General features: G+C 38.5%; 1 protein-coding gene across 4 annotated transcripts in view; it reads right to left on the bottom strand.

Annotated features, from left to right (window-relative positions):
• Positions 1 to 206: 206 nt before the first annotated feature.
• Positions 207 to 13,013, bottom strand: part of LOC125451099 (hyaluronan and proteoglycan link protein 1-like) — a 98,714-nt gene continuing 85,907 nt past the window's right edge. For all 4 annotated transcript variants that reach the window (XM_059644766.1, XM_048527812.2, XM_048527813.2 and 1 more), the window contains exon 5: positions 207 to 8,050. In XM_059644766.1, coding sequence (XP_059500749.1) covers positions 7,764 to 8,050 — 287 coding nt within the window. In that variant the 3' untranslated portion in view covers positions 207 to 7,763. The remainder of the gene's footprint in view (positions 8,051 to 13,013) is intronic.

Raw genomic sequence — 13,013 nt, 5'->3', positions numbered from 1 at the left:
GACCACTCAGAATTTGACCCCTTTTGTATGTGTATAAAATGTACAATTGAAAGCAGTACATACATCCATGAAAACACTCTCAAAACAGTCTGATATACCTTAGGGTGTTATGAGTCATTTGATAGGGTTACATTTAAAAACTGATTATTAATACATTTAACAAAATAACACAACAATAAATCACAAAGTAAAGCTTGGCGGTAGGTTAGTTTTATACTTTTATTAGCATTGCTGTGCTCCTGTCACAAAATGCAAAAACCAAAAAAGTTTTTTTTAATACTTGAAATAAATTCCTTCAAATATTGATCTTTGGGGCTGAATTTTACCTAACTTCCAACATGATATCCTACAATTTACATTATATTAAATCAGTTACTTCACTTTGTTAATGTATTCCAAGTAAATTTCTTGAAGACACATCAATAGTACTAATGTGATACAGTGCAAATAGATACAGGAAAGGTATACAAACATAGAAGCTTGTCATATTTACATAGCAAGATAACAGAGTCCTGAAGGATTCTTTCTGCATCCAGCAGCATGCCAATTGTTTAGTGCCATTAAAACATTGTTCTATGTGCTTGTGTTCTAAAAAATAAATGTTAATTTACTTCCTCCGACATACTAAATTTCTATAATGGTGTCACTAGAATGCTGCAGGTTGTAGTAAAATATTCAGTCCTCCAAAGGTTAAAATTAAGATATTGATAATAGAGTGACAAAATACCGCAGTATGTGAGAGCAGGAAGTAGAAGTATCGCGAGCGAAAAAAACCCCAGCATTTTACCCTTGGGCAAGATCAATGCTGCAAACCTTGATGCTATTTAAAATACAGTCAGCAATAAGTTTTTACTGTGTCATTGTTCCATTAGCTGAAGCAACAAATTCATGCTCATGGGAAGTTGCAATAAGTGACCCATATACTGGACTGTTTATTTCTGTACATTTGAGAACTAACATTCAGCCAGAGGCTTGAGACGAGATGCTTAACAGTTAAAGGGTGCATTGGGGCCATTGATACCGCGAGAAAAATCTGGATCTCTGCGGGAATCACTGTCAAAATTCTGAATATCTCCTTGACTCACCTCCAAAATTCATATTTCATCGAATGCAGGAGACACTAATCATCATAGACTGCGTGATATTCAAGGAGGATTGCAGTGCACAATCCGCTCTTGAGGGAAGATAGCTTTACATTTTCAGGATTTGGTCATACATTGTACATAATTTTTTTATGAAACAGTTACTCTATTGTTCTGATTCAAAGTATTGCCTTACGACTTTAAAGAAATTGCCAATAAACAAAAAGATCTGAATTGAAATTATAGACATTTGCTCGGTCAGCTTTATTTTCATCTGAAATTGATATACTTATTTGGTCATAGTTGTAATGCAGTGAGAGCTCAAATAACCTAAGAAATGTATCATAATTAATGAAGCATTCCAAACAGCTTCTTTGAGCATTCATTGCATAAGTCAAATAACTCCCTCAGCAAATTAAGTCTAATTTATTGTGGAGTTCCTCTTACCATAATTCTTAAGTATCATTTATAAATTTTTCTGCGATTTTTTTTGGTTAGCACAGCTGCCTCACAGCACCAGAGACCCGCGTTTGATTCCACCATTCTGTGTGGAGTTTGCACCTTCTCCCTGTGTCTGCATGAGTTTCCACCAGGTGCGCCGGTTTCCTTCCACAGTCCAAAGATGTGGGAGTTAGGTGGATTAGCCATGAGAAATGCAGGAGTTCCAGGGATAGGGAAGGAGTGTGGGTCTGGATAGGGTGACCTTTGGAGGGTTGGTGTGGACTCAATAGGCTGAAGGGCCTGCTTCCACACTGTAGGGATTCTATGAATCCACAAAAAACAATTGTTTCTATGTTTTTTTAAAAAACAATCTTCTCCAGATTTATATTTTTGGCTTTTGTGCCATTTCTTTTAGCTATGTGAACCAACGCACTGGTTATAGGAAGAGATTTTGATTTGTCTGATTATATAATTGTTACATTTCTTCTTGTCAACATTTTGTTATCTCATTCAGTGATAAAATCTCTGCATAGTCGAAGATGAATACAGGGGATTGCCAATTAAAGTATTCCATTTTGGGAATGTTGGAATGACACAAACATTTTGAAAGTAGCTAATCATATTGTTCCTTTGCCTGAAGGTTTACCACATCGCTATTCTGGCTTCTTATACAGCTAATGTACCTTAGAAATAATAGAAATTTCTCTGTAAATTCATTCAAGCAAATTGAGACTGAGGCCAGTAAAGTAATTGAACTGTATAGCGCAATTGAAGTTGAAATACCAACTGTCATGTCCCAGTATATTCTGAAATCGAACTAGTTTTTATATTTTAAAACTGATTACAAAGGGCTGGAAAAAGATGGTCACTCAAGGAATACCTCACTACTTTTGTGAAACCCACTCCCCTATCTTAAGAGGGATCAAAAGGAACCTATCAGAGTGATTTGATAGTAATGCCTTTTCTTGAAATTAACTCAAAAGAATTTAATGAATTGAATGAATTTTATCAAGTACAACACACAAGTTGTCTCAAACTCTCAACGTGTGAAATGCACAATGTAAGTCCATCTTAGTTAGAAAATAATTTTGGATATGTAACAGGTCAAATGATGAGACAACTTTTTTGTCTGTTTTTGAAAGCAACAAGATTTTTTTTGCACGTAGAGTTCCATTATAAAGTCATTGAAGCAGAGTCAGCTGCGCAGCCAAGTCAGGAAGAGCAATTCCTTGAAAGTGGGAAATGGACTCTCCTTAGATAACAAAGTGTGGAGCTGGATGAACACAGCAGGCAAAGCAGCATCTTAGGAGCACAAAAGCTGACGTTTCGGGCCTAGGACTCTCCTTAACCTGCTCCAACTTCTGTATCACTTGAGAATGAACATCATGAAATTTAACAAAAGGCCTAGAAGTTTTTTGAGAATTTATTGCTTTACAGGACCTTCACTTTGACTAAAGCATCAGGTCATCCATGAACGACTGTCACAAAAAAGACTGAGATAATCATAAAGTCGCAATTGCATTATTTTACTTGAACTTGTACCTAGTCTTTGTGCGCCTGAGGCGAGCGAGTGAGACATCACATTTTAAATATCTGGGGTAGATATGTTATGCCAAACAAACATGCATTGTTTTAATATGCTGAAAATGCTTGCAGGTGGAATTATTTAATTGGGACACTCATTCTGAGGGGATTAAACATACATGCATTATACACAAACTCCAAACTGACTACATGCAATAAAAGGGACTACATAAATTCTGTCTGTGATACTACTAAAGGAAGCTGTACACTAAGTAATATCACCCACTGCATCCAGCATTTCCATGCAGCCAGATAAAAGTATGGTAAAAACTAATCTTTCCATTACATACAGTGAACAGCATCAACTGCCTCTTCAAACCCTAGTATACCACAAACAAGTTCTGCTTGAGACAAAATTCATCTACTTGATAAGTTCCTTTTTTTTTCTCCCTAAACAGATCTCACTCTTCCCACAGCAAACAAAAATCACCTTCTGCAGTACATTCCTAACTGACAGAGTCTTGCTATCAAAATATCAGGGTGGTCTGAATTCTAAACTACACCCATCATGACTGCATTCTGTGACGTGACTCAAGACCTCTCTTCTCATTCAGCAAGATGTTGCTCCGCAGCACAAAAAAATTCCCTCTCTCTTCATCATTCCCCTGATGCAACAAATTCACTTCAGTGGATCTTGAATTGTTGCATAACTGTTCTGTTCATGCCAAAAAATGGGACAATGACCTTTATTTCCAAAAAGAAACTATAACTCACTGGCCTTCTGAGGCCCATTCAATTCTATTTTTAATCAGGCCTTGAAATATATACCGTTCAAGTCCTGCTTGAAACAGACAGGCACCTAATTAAATATTTAACTTTGGATCTTACTCTAGTTGTAAAGACCATAAGCAATATCTTAGGTGCTGCTGTGCATCATGCTCATTATGGCTCAATGTAAATCTTCCAGTCTGCTGTTTTATAAGTCACCCCCCAGAATTTCCTCCCCTATTCTACTTCAAATGCAAACTTTATCTTGGTTTCATGAAGGAATGATCAGATTTCCTGCCCTCTCCCAATTGGAGGACTCCTTTCAGGGCTCATTAATCTCTGGTGATGTTAAGCAGATGAGGTTTAACCATGAAAAGGCCACAGTCCAGTTGATATTCACCTTTGTTGAAACACTCTCAATGAGTTTGATTCAGTATTCAGGATACTCATGTTAACCTGAACAACTAATGTTAGAACAGCTTTGTATGTAACCATATCATAGCATTTGATATTAATACTTTTCTATCACAAAAAGAATCAGCTTAAAATAGTAGATAATCAGATAAAAGCTGAAAAATATATTGATGTATGAAAAATTGACACATGATGTACCCTATTGGAATACAACAGAGGCACAAATGACAAACATTGTATCATAACACATTTGTAATCATGTTAGGCAATATGTAAAAATTCACCCAGTGGGACGACATCATGTAACACTTAGTTCTTCATAAACCAGTGCACCCTGATCTCACAATGATGAACAATTAAATAACGTTTTCCTTTGAAGAAGATTAGATAAGTTTATGTTTGCTGAACTGTCGTCAGTTCATGCAAAGGATCTAAACGTATGAATCCATGGTGAAGTTTGCACTATAGTTTAGACATTAAACAAGGCTCTGTTAGCTGAACAATAATTGATCCATTCCTCCATTAAATCGGTAATGTCTTTCCAACAGAATAAATAAATGGAATACAGAATTGTGTTAAAACTACTCCAAATTCTTATTCCCATTCAATGTTCACTCCTACTCCATCTAGCTGTTCTAGTGAACAGACTTTACAGCCTCCAGGTAAGGCCTGAACTAGGTAGTTTTTCTAGTCCGAAAATGTCAATTACATTAGAACTGAGTTGTAAATGAGTGGTGGTGGTGACATATTTGAATGAGTGAAACCATTATAATTTTACAATGTCAAAACCAAAAAGCAAACAGCAACCTAAAATCAAAAAGCAATTGAATAGAGATTGTTAAACTGGAAGTACATCATGCTCATAACTAATTTTCAATTAAAAAAAGCTTATAAACTGAGTATGATTACCCGGTTGTGACTTCCAAACATTGATTGTTTGTTGCGATAAGTGGATTTGTGATCTGGCTATCACAACCATTAAATTTTATTGTCTTATTGTTAACGATGAATGAACCCATTATATTTACTTACTATGCAATTGGGGCTGAAAACATTTTGGATAAATGTTTGCTTTGCAGATGATTGCTTGTTTAGATGGAACAGCTCTATTTTTTAACCTGTGACATATGGACAATGTGAGTGCTGCACAAAGCACACCGTGAACCCATGGTATTGCCAACAGATGGACCTAACAGGAGCAAGGAAACTAAACCGACAGTTTAAAAGAGATCTGCACAATTTTGCCAATACGTGGCAAGTAACATTTATGACACACAAGTGCTAGGCAATGGATATCTTCAACATGAGAGAATCCAACCATCACATTCAATGACATTACCATGACTGAATCCCCTACCATCAACATTCTAAGTGTTACCATGCCCAAAAACTGAACTGGCCTATCCATGTAAATACTGTAGCTATAAAATTAAGTTAGGCCCCAGGAATTGCGCAATAAGAACTTCTGGTTCAGACTGCTCAAAGCCTGTCCACTGTCTACAAGACATAAGCCATGAGTGTGATGGAATACTCTCCACATGTCTGGATGGGTGCAGTCACAATAACATCCAAATAGCTCAACATCCTTCAGGATAAAACAGTCCAATTAATTGACACTCCACCTAACACCATCAAAATTTACTCCCTCCACTGCCAATGCATAGTAGTAATAATATGCACTCATTAAAAATGTACTGCAACAGTTCACAAAGGCTCATTGGACAGCACCTTCCAAATCCACAATGACTACTACTAAGAAGGATAAGGGCAGCAGATTCATGGGAGTACCATCATCTGCAAGTTTTTTGCCAAGCAAAACACCACGTTGGCTTGGAAATATATTGTTTATCATTTACAGTCCCATGTCAAAATCCTGGAACTCCCTTCATGGCAGCACAAAGCATGTCCCTGCATCCCACGTACTGCAGCAATTCCAGAAGGCAGTTGACCACCACCTTCCACAGGGCAAAAGGGACATGCAATAAATGCTGGCCTAGCTAGTCATGCTTACATTTCATGAATAAAATAAAGAAGAAGAAAACAAAAAGCATCTCTCACGTAAAATAGTCACAGGTTCTGACACTGATACTTACACAGCATCTGTGCATGTGCAGGGAGGCTTCCCCTTTTTGTTGTGTCACAATTAAATAAGTCTTCTTAAATATGACAGTGACCTTCAGTAGATCTTGAAGACATGAAAAGGCCTAAGAAGATGTTGCATTTCTCAGACAATTCATTAATCAGTGCAATAACCAGGCCTATTTGTTCAGAGAGAGAGATGTGTGCATCAAATAGTCCTACTTGCCACAAAAATATGGAAATTAAGCTACAATAGCATATTGAAAAAATGTATAAATAGACAAAACAAAATACATATTTGGCTTGACTTCATCATCTTTTTCTTGAAAGAAACTGTGATAGCACCATAATTTTTTGGATGTACAAACTCAAACTTAGTTTTGCAGATTTTAAGATTTTGCTGAGGGTTCAATGAGGATTTTAGAATCGTGTACCCAATTTATATCACAATAATATAGTCATTCTTTTCCTTTATGCTCTTCTAGTGTTTTAGGATTTATTTAAAAGACTTGGAAAAGCTTATGTTCAGGTGTCAAAAATAAAACAGGTAAAATATTAGATTGTTGGAAAATAGAAGTTTTTTTCTTGTTCAGCTTAGTATATTAGTACAACACAGTACAAAATACTGACTTTAAAATGTTACCAAATGTGGCGTGAAGGCAGTGACCACCATTGGAAAAAGTGGTCCAATGTCAAAGCTTCTAAACTTTCTCTGAAATGGTAATCACTATTGCAGGTTGGGGATAAAACTACCAAATTCATCAAGTCTGGAAAATCACACAAATCTATGAAAATTAAAATGGTGCCAGGTTTTTCCAAATTGTTCACTATCTAATGGTTTTGCAAAAGTATGAAAATAAATGGTAGCCTAATCAACTACAATAAATACTTGACAACTAATAATATGCTGCAGGACTTTAGAGTCCAGCATCAAGTTTCTTCAATATTTTGTTCAATTGCTGGAGAGTCAGAGATGCAGAATAGTTCAGAAAGTTGAAAGGATGAATATGAACGCTTGTATAGTTGACATTAAAAAATTGAAAGATTGCCTGAGAAATGCCCATTTTGCAAATGAATGGCCGTACAGCTTTAAATAAGATCTGTCTACGGCATGTCCCACCCATTCCTGAAATTTCTATCTGTCAGATACAGCCAGAGCAATGTCCTTTTTAAATTTTTCTAACTGCTACTTTAAAAAGAAGCAAAATGGTGCTAATTCTTGGTATAGATTCCTATAAAAATTATATTATTTTTAAGATTTAATGATTGTATGATACATTACCATAAAGAAAAAAAAACGCTTTGGCTTGTATGAAAATGGCATTGTACAGTAAGTAAAAATATTTTTATCACAGTTTTGGTAACATATTTTGAGTTCATATCATTGAAAGTACATCCTTCACATGTGCAGAATTAAAATAACACTTGTCTCCACCTAAGCTTTTGTATGAATTATCAGTTGCTTCTGAAGCAGTAGACACCATATAGCCGATGTTTCTTGTCTGGGAATCCAGCAAAGCGCACAGCTGCTTCACTTTCACTGCACCTCTTTCGGGGTCTGCTGATTGGATAACGAACACTGCCATCAGCTAGCCAGCCTGCATCACAGCGGTCATAGCCCAGTAACTTCCAAGCTGCATACATCTGACCGACATTAGCAATCCTTGATCCATCTTTAATACAGGCTTGCACCGCCTCACCGTAGGTCAGCTTTTTAAAGTGAATCAGATAGTAGAAGCGCCCTAAGAAGAATTGACAAATGAAAAATTGATTAGAAGAATTCCAACTCTAGGAGTTAGTTATGGTGTAGCTTTCAAAAATTACACATTCTTACCTATTAAATGCTATTTAATTAGTAATCAGTAATTTTTTCCAATTATTATAAAGTGACATTTTAGAAAATTTACAGAATAATTCAGATTGCATTATGTTCTCAGAATGAAATATCTTTGGTTTGTTTTCATTTGTGGTGTAAATATTGTTCTTCAGTTTTTGCAACAGTGGAGAAACTACTCCTGCTACTTACATGAAATGGAATGATCTCACAAAAACAGGGCTCAAAATAATTATTTTTCATGGGCTCTTTCTGGGACAGAGCTTGAGATTGCTTTAATTAACAAAAAAAGATTTAACTGTAGGCTTAAAGTACAAAAATTTAATAATGTATATCTATGTATATTGTCTTGTATTTGCCTGTCATATCCATTTTACCAAGAAAATCCTAAAATAATTCAACATAAAAGGTAATATGGCTGCATGTCTGTAACAGCTATTCAATGAGTTAGTGAGAATATAAAAGGGGCCACTTTAACAAAAACAGCAGTCTATGAAATCAAAATGTTACATTTATGCATTTCCTCCAAATTCTTCTAGGATTTTCTTTGATAAATGGATATGACACACAAATACCAAAGGTAATATACATACATACACATTACTAAGTACTTTTACATGGAATCTACAAATAGAATGTTTTTGTGAATTAGTTAAAAATCCTGTACTGTTTTTAAAATGGGATCCTAGAAGAACCTGAATTGATGCAGTTAACTTTGATTGATTTTGTACATGATAAATCAATGAAAATCTGACATCTAATTAAGAACGCAATGAATTTCAAGCAATTTTTGGGTTAAATATCAAATAATCATTATTTGTTTAGCATCGTGCAGCCAGACTCACATTTCATTCAGCCCATCTCCATCCACCATAAACACAGGAGCCTTTCTCCAAAACCATTCACTTAACTCAGCAGTCACAACTGGCACCCCCTCAATAGATCCCTTTTTAAAAATTACTGTTGGGATGTGGGTGTCACTGGCTAAGCCTATATTTATTGCCCATCCCTTATTGCCCAGATGACATTCAACAATCAATCACATGTACTGTAGATATGGACTCACATGTAGGCCAGACCAGGTGAAGATGGTAGATTTTATTCCCGAAAAGGTATCAGTGAACTTTCCACAACTACAAACAACCAAAACCAGCCCAGCTCATCCCCACCTCCCTAACCTGTCCTTCCTCCCACCCATCCTCTCCTCCCACCTCCTACCTACTAACCTCATCCCACCTCGTTGACCTGTCTGTCCTCCTTGAACTGATCTATCTCCTCCCTAACACCCCACCTACACTCACCTTTACTGGCTCCAACCCCACCTCTTTGACTTGTCTGTCTCCTCTCCACCTATCTTCTCCTTTATCCATCTTCTATCTGCCTCCCTCTCGCTCCCTATTAATGTCAGAACCCTCTTCCCCTCCCCCATTACTGATGAGGGGTCTAGGCCCGAAATGTCAGCTTTTGCGCTCCTAAGATGCTGCTTGGCCTGCTGTGTTCAACCATCTCCACACTTTGTTATCTTGGATTCTCCAAGCATTTGTAGTTCCTATTATCTCCATTACAGCACCACAATTTGGTCTGCTGTACTACAGTTCATGATCTCGGCCTATCTTATTCAGTACCATGCTCTTCACTGGGTCACTTCATGGCCATTACCATCAATTTGGCAACTTGCAGATTTTAACACTTATAACACTCATTTCCAAATGGATGCTAAAATCACCATGGCACTTGCATGGAGTTCTCACCAGCAAATATTTATTCCTCAACTAATAACACAAAATAAAACAGATTATCTCAGAATAAACAAAGATGCTAAATGCCACAAAGTAAAACAGAAATTCTGGATAAGAATTCAGCAGGTTTGGCAGTATCTGCGAATAGAAAGTCAAGTTAACATTTTGGGCCCAGTGACCCTTCTTCTGAATTGATTGTAGCTGGGAAAGCGTTGGTATATATGCTAAAGATGGAGTTGGGGGAGGGCGGAGGAGTAAATGACAGGTGGAGTTACAGCTCAAAGAAAGAGAAAGTCAGTTGGACAGACAAAAGGCTTGGTCAAGGTCAGTGTGGGAAAATGAATAGCTGCTAATGGGGGCCATTGGTGGCTGACAATTGGTTATTTTTGGTTCCAGCTCATGTGAGGACAAGGCCTGGTATGTGGGGCCTGGCATAATGACATGGGATAAGGTATTCAAGCCCTAAAATTATTGAACTCAATGCTGAATCCAGTAGACTGTAGGGTTTCCAAGTGGAAAATAAGGTGCTGTTCTTCCAGCTTGTGCTACACTTTGCTGTAGCACTGGAGCACTGCAGCAAGTCCGGCCAGGGAACACACGGGTGTATTGAAATGGCAGGCTCTGAGTCATTTCTGCAGACAGAATATAGGTGTTCTGCAAAGCCATCGTCTAGTCTGTGATTCATCTCCCAGTGTAGAGGATACCACATTGTGAACAGAAAATGCAGTAGACTAGATTGAGTGAAGTGCAGGTAATGCGCTGCTTCAACTGGAAGGCCTTGGAAACTGAAGATGGTCAAGGTAAATGGGCAGGTGTTACACCTTCTATGGTTGCAGGGGATGGTGCCGTGGAGGTGTGGTTGGGTGTTGGGAGTGAAGGAGAAGTGGGTCAAGTTGTCCTGGAGACAACAGCCCTTGCAAAACGCTGACAGGGAGGGTGGGGAATATGTGTCTGGTGATGGTACCCCACTGGAAGTGGTGGAAATGATGGCTAATGATCCTATGGGTGTGGATACTGGTAGGATGGTGGGTAAGGCTGAGGGGGTCCCTATCGCTATTATGGGAAGGAAGAGAGTGGATGAGGACCAAAGTGTGGGAGATGGGTAAGACCTGGTTGAGGAACCTGTCAACCATGGTGGTGGGGTGATACTCAGTTGAGGAGGAAGGTAACATTTTGGAGACGCCCTGTCGAAGTTGGTATCATTGGAACAGATGCAACGGAAATGGATGAACTGGGAGAATGAAATAGAGTCTTTACAGGAAGCAGTGTATCAGGATGTAAGGTCGAGATTACTGTGAGAGTCTTTGGGTTTATAGTGGAATTGGAAACAGAAATGTTAAGGAAGGGAAGGGAGGAGGCAGAGATAGACCAGGTGAAGGTGAGAGCGAGGTAGAAATTAGCAGCAAAATTGATAAACTTCTCCAATTCTGGAGGACAGCTGAAACAGCACCGATGCTATCATCAAAGAGTTGTGAGGAGGGACCCATGGCCATCCTTTTGATCTGAAGAAAGTGAGAGGATTTAAAAGAGAAGTTGTTCAAAGTGACGATGAGCTTGGTCGGGCAGAGGAGGGTGGTGCTGTATGGGGATGGTTCAGGCCTTTTCTCTGGGAAGTGGTGGAGAGTGCTGAGACTATCCTGATGGGGGATGGATGTGTGAAGGGTTATCCCATCGTTATCGCACTGTTGCTTGTTGGTCTGCTCTCTAAACAAGTTGTGCTGCTGAATTTTGTACATTACAACAGTGATTATTTTTAAAAAGTATTTAAGTGCCTCATGCACTTTAGGATACCTGAAGTTTGCAGAAGGCTCTTTGTTAATCAACACTTCATTTATTTTCATCTATTAAAAAAATTGGGAAGAATTAACAGTCCTGCCCTATCATGAGATGGATGGCACGGACACTTAAACATTGTTGATGGCTCCACTACTTTCCTGTCATTCACCAATTATGTCCACGATAGTAAGGTATGTGGACAGCCTCCCATTGTCACCACAATTGAGGGTCTTAATTTGGAGTTGAAACCTCCTACTGATTACTACCAGCCACTTTTCTCCACACCTTGACTGATGAGCCAATGCTCTCCATGTTGGGCACCACTTGGAAGAAGCACTGAGTGTGGTAAGAGCATGGAATGTACTCTGGTAGGGGACTTGAACGTCTATCAACAGGTGTGGCTCAGCAGCACCAATACTGATGGAGCTGGCCAGGTCCTAAAGGGCAATAATTCTAGACTTGGTGTACAATAGGTCTTGAGACCACTAACTAGAGGTGAAGATTACCAAAAGGAGACAAAAATAAGTCAAAGTTATTCATATTGCACAAGTCAGGAATATGATCAAGCAAGGAAAGGACACTAATTTATACAGCACAGAATTGGCCATGCAAATGATTACTCAATCAGTTAGCATTGTCTGCTCATACTATATACACTGGTTATCCTTTTCTTCAAGTTTGTTTCTTGCATCATAGACTTGATGAGTTTTAGATGGAAAGCTTTACTTCTTTTCTCCTGTAAGCAATGTTTAAGTTCTGCACTACCAAGACGAAAAATATCTACATCATTCTCACTTACCTCTGTCCATCCCCCTGAAGTCAGCAAAGGTGAGTCTTCAGCTGATTTCATTAGTGATATCGAGGAGGACAACAGCAACAGACACATGGGAATACCACTCATGTCCAAGTTCTCATCTAAACCATCCATCATCCTGACTTGAAAATATATCACTGGTCATTCAGTGCTGCTGTGTCTAAATCTTGGAATTCCCTTCCAAGCAGTACTGTGGGTGGATCTATACCACACAGACTTCAACGCTCAAGAAGGTAGCTCACCTCCATCTTCACCAGTGCAATTAGGGATGGATACTGAAGTCTCATCTTGTTGGAAACTGCCAGCTACCACTGGGACCTAGAGGCCATTTCTGGAGACTTTGATTGCAAAGCCAGCACAAGAGTAGTACCTGTCAGTAGGTCAATGCTTTCTGGATGGAATCACAGGCCTGATGACGGTAGGTAATAGGAGTAGTCGGCCGGGGATGATGGGTATGGAGAGGGGCTTGGATTTTACCAGACATCCCATTGCTTCCTATCCGTGGCCCCTGCTTGAGGCAAATACTATCACCTCACGTACAC

This window comes from Stegostoma tigrinum, chromosome 3, assembly GCF_030684315.1.
Source record: "Stegostoma tigrinum isolate sSteTig4 chromosome 3, sSteTig4.hap1, whole genome shotgun sequence".
NCBI lineage: Eukaryota > Metazoa > Chordata > Chondrichthyes > Orectolobiformes > Stegostomatidae > Stegostoma > Stegostoma tigrinum.
This window is presented reverse-complemented; position numbering and strand designations above follow the sequence as displayed.